Below are 15,213 nucleotides of genomic sequence, written 5' to 3'. Positions count from 1 at the left end.
CGTCAGGAAGTGAACTCTTTGACACGGAAAATAATTAATACAATTATTTATTCTTAAAAGCGCTCGGGAAATCACTATATAGAGCGCTTTTTCAATATCCCTATACCTTCCATTGAGGCAAAATGCTCTGAAAATGGTACAGGCAGCGCTTTTGAGAACGGCACGTAATCTAAATGCTCATGTGAACACTCACAAAGAAAATCATTCCACAAGCGCTTTTAGGGCGATTTTCAAAATCGCCAGTGCTTAAAAAAAAAACAAAAAAACTGCAAACACTCATAGTGTGAACAAGCCCTTACTATTTAGTGCATAAGCCACATTGTGCCTGAGTCTTATCTCATTGCATTCTCATCACTTAACTATTGATGAGCTCAGCTCGTCAATGACTGCCAGATAGCGCCACTCAGGCCCCACTGGGCCGATTTTGATAATTTTTTTTTTTAAACACGCAGCAAGCACTTTGCTTGCTGCGTGTTTCGAACGATCGCCGCCGATGCGCCGCTACCCGACGAGAAAGAGGGTCCCCCCACAGACCCCGTGCGCAGCCTGGCCAATCAGTGCCAGGCAGCGCTGAGGGGTGGATCGGGACTCCCGATGACGTCACGTCATCACGATCGTCGCCATAGCGACAGGGGAAGCCCTATAGGAAATCCCATTCAGAACGGGATTTCCGGACGGGCTTGATCGCTGGCGGCGATCGGAAGGGTGGGAGGGAAGGAGCAGGGAGGGGGGGAATCATGTAGCTAGCGCTAGGCTAGCTACATGATTTAAAAAAAAAAAAAATACAAAAAACCCCTGCTGCGCAGCCACCCTGGCAAAATAAATAGAACGCCAGGGTGGTTAAAGCAGAATGTGTAATTTCTGAATAGTACACAGAAAACAGCAATTGGGAGTAACACTCTCCAGGAACTACCTGCTAGCTTCAGATGGCATATACTGTATTAAATATGAATTTGTAATAATGATGAAATGTAGTTTTCATTTTACTATGTAGTTTTTCCATCATAGTATCTGCTTCTGTTCCCTGGGTTTGCTTTGTGGTTGCTCCAGAAGGATTCACACAGTAGTTTTACACTACAAATAATATACTTACTTTGTTTTTTTTATTGTTTTACTCACTGTAAATGACAGCAACATAGGAGAAAAATAATTTATGGCTCATTTCACTCTGGAAGAAACCTACTTCTTATTTGTATGTGTTTACATATATTTTAAATGTTAAGATTTTTGCAACAGTAGTCCTTTAACCACTTGAGGACCGTAGGCTTTACCCCCCTTAAAGTAAATGTTTACCAAATAAAAAAGTCAGATACTCACCTAAGGAGAGAGAAGGCTCTGTCCTAATAAGCCTTCCCTCTCCTCTCCCGGTGCCTGGTCCCGCGCAGGATCCCCCGTAGCAGTATTCGACCAGTTCGGTCAAATACTGCCACTTCCGCAGCCGAAGGGAGCTTTCGGAAGCACTCGGGCTCCCGAAGACGGGCCGCTCCATACTACGCATGCGCGAGCGCCCTATATTCGCACGTGCGTAGTATGGAGCGGCCCGTCTTCGGGAGCCCGAGTGCTCCCGAAGACCTCCGAAGTCCCTGCGGCAGCAGACGCGAACAGGGGAGCCAGCGCTGCACCGGAAGAGGAGAGGTAAGGCTCATTAGGACCGAGCCTTCCCTCTCCTTAGGTGAGTATCTGACTTTTTTTTATTATTTAATTGGTAACCACTGGCTTTAAGGACCAGACCCTTTTTTTCCCATTCAGACCACTGCAACTTTCACGGTTTATTGCTCGCTCATACAACCTACCACCTAAAAAATGTGGACAAACATGTTTTTGATAAAAAAAAAACCCATTCAGCCTATATTTATTGGTTTGGGTAAAAGTTATAGCATTTACAAACTATGGTGCAAAAAGTGAATTTTCCCATTTTCAAGCATCTCTGACTTTTCTGACCACCTGACATGTTTCATGAGGGGCTAGAATTCCAGGATAGTATAAATACCCCCCAAATGAACCCATTTTGGAAAGAAGACATCCCAAAGTATTCACTGAGAGGCTTAGTGAGTTCATAGAAGATATTTTTTGTCACAAGTTAGCGGAAAATGACACTGACAAAAAAAAAAAGTTTCCATTTCTTCTAACTTGCGACAAAAAAAAAAAATGAAATCTGCCACGGACTCACCATGCTCCTCTCTGAATTCCTTGAAGTGTCTACTTTCCAAAATGGGGTCATTTGTGGGGTGTGTTTACTGTCCTGACATTTTGGGGGGTGCCTAATTGTAAGCACCCCTGTAAAGCCTAAAGGTGCTCATTGGACTTTGGACCCCTTAGCGCAGTTAGGGTGCAAAAAAGTGCCACACATGTGGTATTGCCGTACTCGGGAAAAGTAGTATAATGTGTTTTGGGGTGTATTTTTACACATCCCCATGCTGGGTGGGAGAAATACCTCTGTAAATGACAATATTTTGATTATTTTACACACAATTGTCCATTTACAGAGATATTTCTCCCACCCAGCATGGGTATGTGTAAAAATACACCCCAAAACACATTGTACTACTTCTCCCGAGTACGGCGATACCACATGTGTGGCACTTTTTTTGCACCCTAACTGCGCTAAGGGGCCCAAAGTCCAATGAGTACCTTTAGGATTTCAAGGGTCATTTTGCGGCATTTGGTTTCCAGACTACTCCTCACGGTTTAGAGCCCCTAAAATGCCAGGGCAGTATAGGAACCCCACAAATGACCCCATTTTAGAAAGAAAACACCCCAAGGTATTCTGTTAGGACTATGGTGAGTTCATAGAAGATTTTATTTTTATGCTGCATACACACTTGAGATAAAAGTCTCTGGAAAAGGCAAGATCACAGACCAATTTTACCCCATTCCATGTACTATGAGAGCCATACTCTACACAGTCTATTCTAAGGAGCTGAACTCCACGTCAGATAAAATCTTTGCAAGATGCTGCACACAAAGATGCTGTACACATTCAAAAGATCATTATCTGCAAAAGATCTCTTCCTGCAATAGATCCATTCCTTCAAAATGCATTCATAGTCTATGAGATCTGCAGATCCTCATACACACCTTGTTTAACAGACTTCATCTGCATATCTGGCAATCATCTGCAGATCTGAAAACCCATCCTGGTGGATCTGATCTGCAGATGATTGCCTGCTAAACAAGGTGTGTATGAGGATCTGCAGATCTCATAGACTATGAATGCATTTTGAAGGAATGGATCTATTGCAGGAAGAGATCTTTTGCAGATAATGATCTTTTGAATGTTTACAGCATCTGTGTGTGCAGCATCCTGCAAAGATTTTATCTGATGGGGAGTGCAGCTCCTTAGAATAGACTGTGTAGAGTATGGCTCTCATACTACATGGAATGGGGTAAAATTGGTCTGTGATCTTGCCTTTTCCAGAGACTTTTATCTCAAGTGTGTATGCAGCATTAGGCTTTACAGGGGTGCTCAAAATTTAGCACCCCGCCCACTTGCCAGGACAGTTAACAAACCCCACAAATGACCCCATTTTGGAAAGAATACACAACAAGGTATTCCATGAGGGGAATGGTGAGGTCACTGAAAATTTTATTTTTTGTCACAAGTTAACGGAAAATGACACTTTGTAAGAAAAATAAAAAAAATTCTGCGAACTTGTGACAAAAACTAAAATCTTCTATTAATTCACCATGCACCTCACAGAATACTTTAGGGTGTCCTCTTTCCAAAATGGGGTCATTTGTGGAGTCTGTTCTGGCATTTTAGGGTCTCTGCAATCATTACATGTATGGCCAGTATTAGGAGTTTCTGCTATACTCCTTATATTGGGTATACAGGTAATGCACTCTGGGCTGAAAGGAAAAATGAACGGCAAACATACCTTGCTCCACATCAATGGCAGTGATAACCTCAGGAGAGAGACACCCCGTGCCACCCTGCACTCAGGGTGAGCCACCAACTTATGTGACTGGGCCTCAGAACTTTAGTATACAGCATTATGCCTGTAGTATACAGCAATATGCCTGCAAATAGAGATGACTGTGTGGCATTAAAGTATCATCATAGGCCCAAAGTAAATCACATATAAACCGGGGGTGTCCACACTCAAAGGAAATTAAAACATGCAGTCTTATATCGCCAACCCAGCACAGATCAGCAATATCAAGCATGGAAATTGATCCTTCTTCCGACTTTTATGCTTACCTGTTTGTTTGGTTTTCAAGCTTACCTCTCCTCCCCTTGGGACAATGTACGAAAGACCACTGAGTGTGTGCCTACTCCTGTGTCTGGAGTTCCCTAGGTTCTAATAGTGTACCTGCTCGTGGTACCTCTCAAAACACTCCCCTACGCATAGGCCAGGCTGGTCAGGACATCTGGGACAATAAAAACTGGTGTCAGTCCTTCTTCTAGCACTGCTGCAGACACAACAACGTTTTCTTCGGATGCGTTGACCTGGGGTACTCAGAAGCTGATAATGCAGGAGGTTCAGAACGATCTGTTCCTGAAATTGAAGGAAAGATCCAGTTCTCCCAGCCTTACTGTAGAGAACAAAGCTGTTGTAAACTGCCAATTGAATCAGATAAAAAGACACTTTCTTATACCAGCGTCTTGTTTTCCAGGAAATTAAATAGGGCGCTAACCTCTGGTCATTGAAGTCCACCCCTCCCATGTTGACATCCCTCTTGTCCCTCCATTTCACCGCGAGCAGGTCGTCAGTACGCAAGGCGGCCCTCTGCCCCCGTTCAAGTCTGGTGGTAACGACATGGGGTCTGGTACGCCTGGCTCTAGCCGAGACCAAAACCTCGTCATCACTTTCGGTCAGAGAACCACTGCTTTCCACAGGTTCAAATTCGGACCCGGATGATTCGTCGGCTGAGTCTTCCCAAGCGCTCTCATCCGACTGGTCAATGTACCTGTATACCTCCTCATCGGAAATCCCCCTTCTTGCCATTGTGGACTGCTAAATTTATGGGGTTTTCCTCCGAGACTACCCAGAAAAAAAGAGCACCTACCTAGCAAAAGGGAGTATTTGAGAGGTAGAAAGCTGTGGTCAGTGGGGTGGCTGAACGCAAGTGCGGGCGAACGATCAGGCCTGATCGGGTAAACACTGCGTTTTTAGTGGAGCCTACACTAAGGTGACCCTAATGTACTGCTACAGATCTGTCCGATCAGGAATGATCACTAGATACTATATAGTACCAATGTTGATTAGCGACAGTGATGGCGCTAATCGGCGACTAATCGGTGAATGCGGTGCAGTGGGCTGGGCACTAACTGACCCTAACAAAGGGGCCTAGCTAACTGGCCTAATTGCTAACACTAGTGATACTAAAAAAGTGTCAGTTTTCACTGATCACTGTTTTTAGATCACTAGGATAGTAACAGGGGGATGATCTGGGTTGGGGGTGGTGGGGGTTTGGAGGTGGTGGTGAGTAGGGTCTCAGAGGCAATCAAACAATCACGGGACAATCAAACCCGATCACGGGACAATCAAATACAATTACAGCACAAGCAAATCTGATGCACTCGGAAGGTGGTGGTTGGAGGTGGTGGGGGGGGAGGGTGGGGTTGGGGGTGGCGGGAAGTGGGGTCTCAGAGGCAATCAAACAATCACGGGACAATCAAATACAATTACAGCACAATCTAATCCAATCACCGCACAATCAAATCTGATGCACTTGGAAGGTGATGGGGGGTGGAGGTGGTGGTGGGATGGGGTCTCAGAGGCAATCAAACAATCACGGGACAATCAAAGCAGATCACGGGACAATCGAATACAATTGCAGCACAATCTAATACAATCACAGCACAGTCAAATACAATGCACTCGGACGGTAATTAGGGGGGGGGGGGGCTGAGGGCGATTTGAGGGGGTGGGGGGGTTGATCAGGAGCCCGCACGGGGCAGACTGAGTCCTGATCTGATGAGAGGCAGACACAGGGGGTTACTGATCGAAGATCAGTTAGTGATTGCTGGGGAGGACAGATGTAAACAATGCGCAGGGGATGCAATCAGGAGGGGGGTCTGAGGGCAATCGAGGGTCTGGGCAGGTGATCGGTTGCCCCCGCGGGGCAGTTAGGGTCTGCTTTGATGGGTGGGGGTGCTGGACAGGTGATAGACAGGTGATCAGAGGGGGATCAGGGGGTAAGCTAGCTGTATACAGATGTATACAATATACAGGGGGGTAGTCTGGGATGGGGTCTGGGGGTGATCTAAAGTTAGGGGGGGATCAGGGGTGATTAGGAGGCAGTTAGGGACCTAATGTAGGGGATAGCGTCGTTAGTTAGGGACAGGTGTGTGTGTGTGTGTGTGTGGGGGGGGGTTTAGAGGGGTGCAAGGGTGCTGGCAGGGGTCTGCTGGGGTGATCGAGGGGAGGGGGGGGGTCTGAAGGCTGGGGTGGGAGATCAGGGGGGCTGTGGCCCAAAAAAACCAATGTGTGGTGTATACTTACTATGGCTTCCTCCTCGCTGGTGGTCTCTGGAACAATGAGACCACGAGGCGAGGAGGAAGCATGTATAAGGCACTTTGTTTACCTAACAAAGTGCCTTATACGCATGGATTGGCGGAGATTTGTATTCCTCCGCCCGCCGGCGCTGCTAAGTGGCCGGCGAGCTGGAGGCTAAATCCCCGGCCATCGATCCCCGGCGGAGGATCGCGTCACGGATGACGCGATCGCTCCACCCATGCCCGTACAAGGACCACCGCCTCTGTGCATGCAGCGGTCCTTGCGGGATCCACTTTCCGGCCGCCCCTGTGCAGTGGGCAGTCGGCAAGTGGTTAAGGAGTGCTGACATCTTGCTTTCTGCAGATGCTAAAAATGAGATTTCCAGGATCTGACGCTCTCTCAGACTCTAAAAAGTTCATTTCTGCCTCTAAAAAGGTAGCCAAATACAGTAGATTTTCCAAAATGATTGCGCTTACCGTATTTCACGCCGTATAAGATGCTCCGGAATATAAGACGCACCTAGGTTCAGAGGGCAAAAACCAGGGGAAAAAAAATAAACTAAACCTGGTGCGTCCATATTTCAGGAGCGTCTTGTACATGACCTCCCCTAAATGGTGCCCTCCTGTGTCAGTGCTGTACCCCCAAGTGTCCTCCTGTCCCGACAAGTGTCCTCTCCACTCTGTGTCCCGCTGTGAGTCTCAAACCCCCCCCCCCCCCCCCCCGCTTGTCTCTACTCCCCTATGTCGCCAGGTCCCTCCCTGTGAGAAGCGGCAGAAGCTTACCTCCTCCATCTTGCCCGCAGCGATTGAAGACCTCCGGCTTCTGTGTGCGGCTTCCTCTAGTGCCGGCTTGTAATGACTCGTCATCAATTACGCGTCATTAGAAGCCGGCACTAGAGGAAGCCGCCCACAGAAGCCGGATGTCTTCAATCGCCGCGGGCAAGATGGAGGAGGTAAGCTGATTCTCACAGGGGGGGACCTGGCGACACAGTAGTAGGTGGAGACAAGCGGGGGGGGGGGGGGGGGGGCTCACAGCGGGACACAGGCAAGGCAGAGAATCTCTGATGGCGTCGGGTCGGCGGTTCGTATCGGCGGGCGTCCGTAAGTTGGGGATTCATTGCCTTTGCCGTATAAGATGCAGGGACTTTTTCTCCCCATTTTTTGGGGAGAAAAAGTGCGTCTTATACGGCGGAAAATACGGTAATTGAGCCTCGTCCACACACCTGACTAAATTCGTCTGTGGCAGCTGATAATGACCGGCTCAGCCCACAGTCAGGCGTGTGTACTGACGCCTCCAAAAAGCGATGGCATTTCTGCAAGCAATCCGCCTGGCGGATCAACTTGACCCAGTGGTAGGCAACTTCTTTAATGACACCCCTTCGCTGACCGACGTGACGTGACATATGTGCTGCTCCGTCGTCCCTTTGTCCTCCCCCATAGAAACAGGTGTTGTCAGCTACACAGCTGATACGCGCCCGTACAAGCCAGCCCAGGGAAGTCACCCAAGAGGATCAGGTCCCAATTCCCAAGTGGCAACATTAGTTGTTAGGTGTATGCAGCTTAAATCCCCATACATACACTCAACAAAAGTCTTTTAAATGCACAATTATCAAACAACTTTTGTTGTTGAAACAACCCAAAAAAGTTGTTTGCTATTGTTCAAACAACTGATAAGACACAGCTCAAGTCAATCCAACAGTTGGATTGACTTGATCTGTGTCTTATCAATTGTTTGAACAATAGCAAACAACTTTTTTGGGTTGTTTCAACAACAAAAGTTGTTTGATAATTGTGCATTTAAAAGACTTTTGTTGAGCGTGTGTATGGGGCGTTAGGCCAAACATGTAGTTGCTCCATTATGCTGTGTCATCAACACTAAATAGAACGGTTTAAAATAGAAGGTGACAGAAGCGAGGAGGAAGGGTTCAGAGAGCCAAAGGCTGCTGTCTAGATAAGGAGGAAAAATGAAACTTTACAGAGACAAAGAAAAGGTATTCAGCAAATCAAACTTCCACGGAGAGCATACAAATAACTTTTAAATAAAAACATGTTATCCAGAGTTGAGCTACAGTGGGGAGGTCTGTTCATTTTAACTATTATGTTATCAGACTTGTTTTTATTATAAACGTCTGACCACCATGATCAAAAAAGTGAAATATTTAAACAAAACTTTTATAGGTCTCTATTTTACTTTAAAATAAAAGAGGAAACTAGCTGGTGTATTCTTAAAAACAACTCCAGAAACGTTTATGAACATTTAATGAACCTTATACGATAGGCAGCAAATCAGTATAAATGTTCACTGAAATAGCGGTCAGCGTTTACATGCTATTACACTCGATTTGATAAATTATCCCAAATTATACCTAAAGAAACCTTTCAGCAAAATTTTACAGCCAAACAAGCATTTCTATATAGACACGTGCAACAAGTCTGGAATGAATAACCTTTGGTAAGCATGAGAATATTCCTATTACAATTAATTAAAAAAAAAAAAAAACAACTTCTTTATTTCATATCAGTCTTTGCTGCGTAAATTATTCTAAGCATGACTAATTATGCAAAGACAATTTGAAGGACACATTATAGGTGGTCTATAACTTATATCATGTCAAAAGCTGCTCTTCCACCTGTATTATAAACCTGTACAGCACAGGTGTCAAACTCAAAGCCCGCAGGCCTTGCCATCCAGAGGATGACAGTGTTTCTAGCTTAAACACGGTGGCTGGGGGCACACTAGGCAGTGCAGGAGACGTAGCGTTTTGCTGCGTATGCGTTTGTGCATTTGCGTTCTTTTGTGTTTTAATACGTTTGCGGTTTGCATTAAAAAAAAAAAAAAAGCATATGCATTTTGTATATGCGCTTTATGCAAATCACTAGAAAGTCAACAGAAAGCGGAAATACATCATCAAACTAGTATAAAAAAAAGCGCATATAAAAACACATGCAAAATGCATACAAAACGCACTAAAACGCAATACCTCTGTTCCACCATTGACTTTCATTATGCACTTTTTGATGCGTTTTTGAAAAATATGCAACAAAAGCAGCCTTTTTAAAAACGCACATTGCAAAACGCAAGTATATGCGTTTTTTTCATGCAGCCCATTGACTTGCATTATGTGCGTTTTCCGCAACACTAGCGTTTCTGCTCAGTGTGTTCCCAGCCTCTCAGTTTTAAGCGCAGATGCAGCAACATCCCACGGGCCTCCTCCTTGGATACAACCACCCCTCCCCATGTGGCTGGTAAAATGCACACACAACTACACATGTCCCCCTCCTTGCCGACGCCCTTCTCCAGCAGAGCAGAGCAATATTTACCTGCTCCAGGGCTGCACCGTACCTCTTCTGTTGTTACCGGCAGCTGCACACTTTATACTTCCACACCTCCAGCTCCTGAGATCACATGACATGTATTCAGAGCCAGAGGTAAGCAGCATAGCGTATGAGTCTGTCAGGAAGATTGGAGGAGACCTGAAGCAGCACTGGCGCAGGTAAATATTCTACTGCTACCCTACAAAAGGGGGAGGAGCGGGATCCCAGGCCCTGCCATGGTTGCTATAGTTATGCCCCTTAATTTGAGACTGTTCAATAAATGTTAAAACCTTATTAACAATTTGGCCCGTGACATAGACTATGTTTTATATTTTGGCCTGTTACATAATCAGTTTGACACCCCTGCTTTATAGAGTACATCCCACATTATACATTGCTCTGTATTGATCCTGGCCGTGGCAGCCCAGTAAGACCTCCTCGGCTGAGAATTTGAGTGAATCCAATGTGTGCACAGTGGCCGACGGACATCTGCTAAAATTCCAGTACGCCGGATCTTTAGTGGTCCCCAATGCCTGAGCAATGAGTGCATTGTTCTCTCCACTCATCCAATCCTCCACAAACTGCTCCATCCTGTGCTGCTCGGCGTCCCTCCACAGCAACAGACGCTTTGCTAGCCTGGGGTGTCAGTGCACAGCCAAAGCTGTACAGATGCATCACTAACCTCCAGGCTAGCATGCATCTGTTGCTGTGGCGGGACAACCAACAACACATGGTGTAGTAAATTACCGTGGATTGGTTGACTGGTGAGAACAATGCACCAGTTTTTTACACGTTTAAAGACACAATCTAGTTTGGATACTGGGAAATTTAGGGAACCTTATATTGTATATGGTCTGAAGAGATTAGGATTGTTTAAAGTATAAGGACAAACGTAACTGGGCACCCAGTTACGTTGTGGAGAATCAGAACCATCAGGATTTGTACAGTAGGCCTAATGGGGTCCAAAAATCCTTTAATGAAAATGTTATGCCAAATACAGTTTGCCTTCTTGCAAAATTCTCCTCTGTATGACGAGAAGAAAGCCCCACAATGCATCAGCTCCAAATAGAGGCAGACTTATCTTCTCAGGAATACATATTGGATTGAACATAAGTGGCATAATAGCATAGAAGAACGTATCAGGTTTTCAGTTGGTCAATGAAACAAGCATTCTAATTGACTGTTTATATTTTCAATGTCATGAGGTTGATAAATCGACCACAGTGAGTGAATATCCAAATTATTATTTTATGGCCTGGAAAGTCAGGTGTATATCTAGAACTGCTGGTTTAAAGCACAATTATCATTTATTACTTTTACAAGCTTATAGCATAAAGCATGCATGTAAAATGTGAAGGCTAATCTCGTATGCACCCCTTTTCCAATAAGGTACACATTCAAGTGTGGTCTTCACTACTTTGTCATGCTTAAGTTGCACTTATCACACTGTGACCTGTAGCTTTTATGGTGCCCGTAGTTAAGGGGGGCCCGGTGGGTTCAGCCGGTGATAAAATGGGTCCTGGAGAGGTAGGTCACTTCCTCCAGCTCTTCCCTTTATACTCTGTATATTTGGGGGATCCAGCTACCTATACTTGTGGCTAATCTGGCTCCAATACTTGGGGCTCTTCTTGCTACCTATACTGGGGAGCTACTTTAGGCTATTTACATTGAGGGGTCACAGCTGGCTACCTGTACTGGGGGACTACCTTGGGCACAAAGGTAACATTTGTATGGGAGGGGGGGGGGAATCAAAACTTTGCTTTGGGGCACAATGATTTCCAGCTATGCCCTGGGTGTGAGTACCCATATGGAATATGCCTACCTGCAAGGTATGCTATAATACAGTGGCTCTGGGTGTACACCTTACTTTTCAGGAACATACAGCCATGATCTGAATACCCCACACCCTTTCCTGAAGTGATGCATTATGGGTGTTACTTCTTGCTGACACGGAGGTGAGATTTGCAAACGGCTTCTGGTTTCTAGGGGCAACACTGTATTCCTCAGTATACCCATACACTGTATTCCTCTCCTCTTCTTTGCATGAGTCTGTGCCTGGCAGATCTGTCCAACCCTCTTACTGCCTTTTCTGTGGGTTTTTACGTGAAACAGATTATACCATTAAATAGCGAGACTAAATCATCGGCTTTGTAAAACACTTGCCAAAACTTGTAGTTTACTTTCTACAATGTGCAAATTTGCATGTAGCAGACAGCAGCCAGCTGTTCCTCATTGTCAGGAGGATTTAGATTAGAGTCTTTCATCACACAGAGCAGCAGCATTAAGCCGGGCTGTGGTATATCTCAGGCTGAGAGGTACATCAGGCTATGCTTTGGAAAAGGTAGCCTGGATCTGGGAGAACTGCAGGATGGGGAGCAGTAGCCGGAAGGCATCCTGGATGTAGGTGGTGCTGTTATTCCCCTGGAAAACAAGACAATGCCATATTGCATCAATATTTCAGCAGCACAGCTCATTTAAAAGACAACTAACATTGGAAAACTTCATAAGGCGGACATTCAGCAAAGTCACAGTCACAGTAACTAGGTTTAAAGTCCAGCTTTAGAAAATGAGGTTTTGAACATAAAAAGACACCATATTTATAGTGATTATAGTAAAGCGTTTGAGGGCCCTTTCACACTGGGGCGCTGCGGTAAATTTAACAAACCACGCCCCCGGGCAATGAAAGTCTATGGGGTAGTTCATACTACCCGCTGTGCGCCAGAAGTTCCCTAACTAACATGAGCGTATACCTAAGTTACCGTGCGGCTCCTGTGGCAGACCGGAAGTCATGTAAGTCTATGGTAACGTGCATGCATTTAAGAAACCTGACGCAAACTCTTATTTCTTTAGGTATTTGCAGCTGAGACACGCATTCGGAGCGCAGTTTGGGCGAGAGACGGTCAAGCTTCTCTCCTCTGCCATTTGAGATATAATTATAAACGAGAACCTCACAAAAGCCCTTTCAGCAATTTACCAAAGCATAATATTAATTACTGAACCTCATGTTACGGTCTATAAGCAGCCCTGGCTCACAATGATACCCGATTTAGACAATGAGGATTGGGAAGATACTTTGATTAACCACCTTAGCGGTATGGACGAGCTCAGCTCGTCCATTACCGCCAGAGGGTGCCGCTCAGGCCCTGCTGGGCCGATTTTGATCAAATAAAAAGCAGCACAAGCAGCCGGCACTTTGCCAGCCGCGTGTGCTGCCTGATCGCCGCCGCTCTGCGGCGATCCACCGCGAGCAGCGGCGAAAGAGGGTCCCCCCAGCCGCCCGAGCCCTGCGTAGCCGGAACAAATAGTTCCAGCCAGCGCTAAGGGCTGGATCGGAGGCGGCTGACGTCAGGACGTAGGCTGACGTCCATGACGTCACTCCGCTCGTCGCCATGGCGACGAGCAGGGGCGTAGCAATAGGGGGTGCAGAGGTAGCGACCGCATCGGGGCCCTTGGGCCAGAGGGGCCCCGAAGGGCCCTCCCTCAACTACAGTATCAGCTCTCTATTGGTCCTGTGCTCATAATTATGACTTCTATAGATACTGTGAATGGTGGTAATCACTAACAAACTGCTCTCCATCCCCTTCTTGCACCTCTGACACTGTAGTTGCCATTGGCAGGTTTTGGTGCGCAGTGGCAATTGTTATGTATAGAGTGCTTGGGGGGCCCCACTGTAAAACTTGCATCAGGGCCCACAGCACCTTAGCTACGCCACTGGCGACGAGGTAAGCGAAACACAGAAGGCCGCTCATTGCGGCCTTCCGTGTTACTTCTGGCCGCCGGAGGCGATCAGAAGAACGCCTCCGGAGCGCCCTCTAGTTTTTTTTTTAATTAAACAAAAACCCTCCCGCAGCCGCCCTGGCGATCTTAATAGAACGCCAGGGTGGTTAAGCCCTTTGAATACCTGATCTCAACCAGAGATAAATGAATTCAATTTAAAATTATCCATCAGGCTTATCTGACCCCGTATAAATTAAGCAAGTTCAATAGGGAGGGCTCGAGCTTATGCTGGAGATGCGGTGCAGCTAGAGTTGATTTTTCTCATGCCTTTTGGGATTGTCCCTTAATTGCTGACACTTTGAGAGAGATTTGTGCATTTGTGAGCTCCAACACAAAGACACATATTACACCAGAGCCTATGATCTGTATCCTTGGCAATGTACATACACTTGCCTCCTCTAGACCCCAGCGACAACTGATGGGGCCTACTGTTATTTTACTACAGGAAAGCGATTGTGCTACAATGGAAGCAACCGGCCCCTCCATCCTGTCAATATTGGAAAAATTGATTAATAACTCTCTTCAACTATACAAGGCCGCTTATATAGTAAGATGCCCAGCTAAGTTCAAAAAGGTGTGGGGCTCTGGACCTCTAATAAAGACACTGCATAAGTGTATTGTGGTTAGGTTTTCATGATTAGCTTTACACTCTGGTTTGCTAAAGCATCCTAGACTTAATGAGGGATCTTTTCTTCTGGTAAAGGCATAGATCTTACTCATGGCATGGGCCTCTATAGACAAAGGGAAATGATTTTGGCTCCTGTTTACTGTTATGGCTACCAAATGAGTACTGTATTACTTCTGATCATCAAAGATGGTTCTCTTAATAACATATATGACTTGTGAAAATATTCTGCATTCCTTCCTGTGGTTTTCCTGCCTCCTCACCTGCGTGTGTGTTGGAGGTCAGGCTGTTTTGTTTATGTTATTACTTTTGTTTAACCTGAAACTTTCAATAAAAAGAATTTTCAAGAAGAAAAAAAAAAAAAACTCTGCCACAGTTTTTAGAGTCACGCATGCGTGGAAGCGTATTTTAGCAATATGCTTCCGCACACGTTATCGATTGCGCAACAGGAAGGGAGCCTCACTTCTTGTTGGACAGGTGCCAGGCAGTGATTACCGTGTACTAATGCTGTAATCCCTGAAGGCCTGTTTTTGGCGGTGTGGTGCAACCCCTCGGCCGCAAAGCACCGCTACCGCCAATTAGGCCGGCCTAAAGTTCTGATGGCCAGTGTAATAAGTCTGATCGCACTTTTATAAAGTGGCAATATGCAGTTCCATTCATTTGAATGGTGTAACAAATTTCCAGCAGCAACCGTCACTTTTCTCTAGAAAAAAAGTAATGCTACGCACAGGGGCGCTGCCAGGGTACAAGCAAGCCAAGCTCCAGAAGGGGCCTGCCTACTGTGCTGCCTGCTGTGCCCCATGGCCCCGGGCTTCTGACTCTTGTCCTCCTCTCTTTGTCACCTTGCCCCCTTTACCTGTATGTGCTCAGTGGCCTGCTTCTGCCATAACTCACATGGCCTCTATCCAGCGCAGACTCTCGTTGCTCTCCTGCTGTCCACTTAGCATCCTGTGACCCTGGTTAAAACCATGAAAACCATTGCCGGTGAACACAGTGCCCTGCCTAATGCGCAAAGGCACGTTAAATCTCTACTGTGCAAATAAGAAACCAAATA

General features: G+C 46.1%; 1 protein-coding gene across 3 annotated transcripts in view; it reads right to left on the bottom strand.

Annotated features, from left to right (window-relative positions):
• Positions 1 to 11,063: 11,063 nt before the first annotated feature.
• The window catches only part of FAM114A1 (family with sequence similarity 114 member A1), a 102,316-nt gene continuing 98,166 nt past the window's right edge, over positions 11,064 to 15,213 (bottom strand). For all 3 annotated transcript variants that reach the window (XM_068278456.1, XM_068278455.1, XM_068278457.1), the window contains exon 14: positions 11,064 to 12,178. In XM_068278456.1, coding sequence (XP_068134557.1) covers positions 12,083 to 12,178 — 96 coding nt within the window. In that variant the 3' untranslated portion in view covers positions 11,064 to 12,082. The remainder of the gene's footprint in view (positions 12,179 to 15,213) is intronic.

Source organism: Hyperolius riggenbachi, chromosome 1, assembly GCF_040937935.1.
Source record: "Hyperolius riggenbachi isolate aHypRig1 chromosome 1, aHypRig1.pri, whole genome shotgun sequence".
NCBI lineage: Eukaryota > Metazoa > Chordata > Amphibia > Anura > Hyperoliidae > Hyperolius > Hyperolius riggenbachi.
Note: the sequence above shows the minus strand (reverse complement) of the source record. Positions and strands in the feature narration are given on the sequence as shown.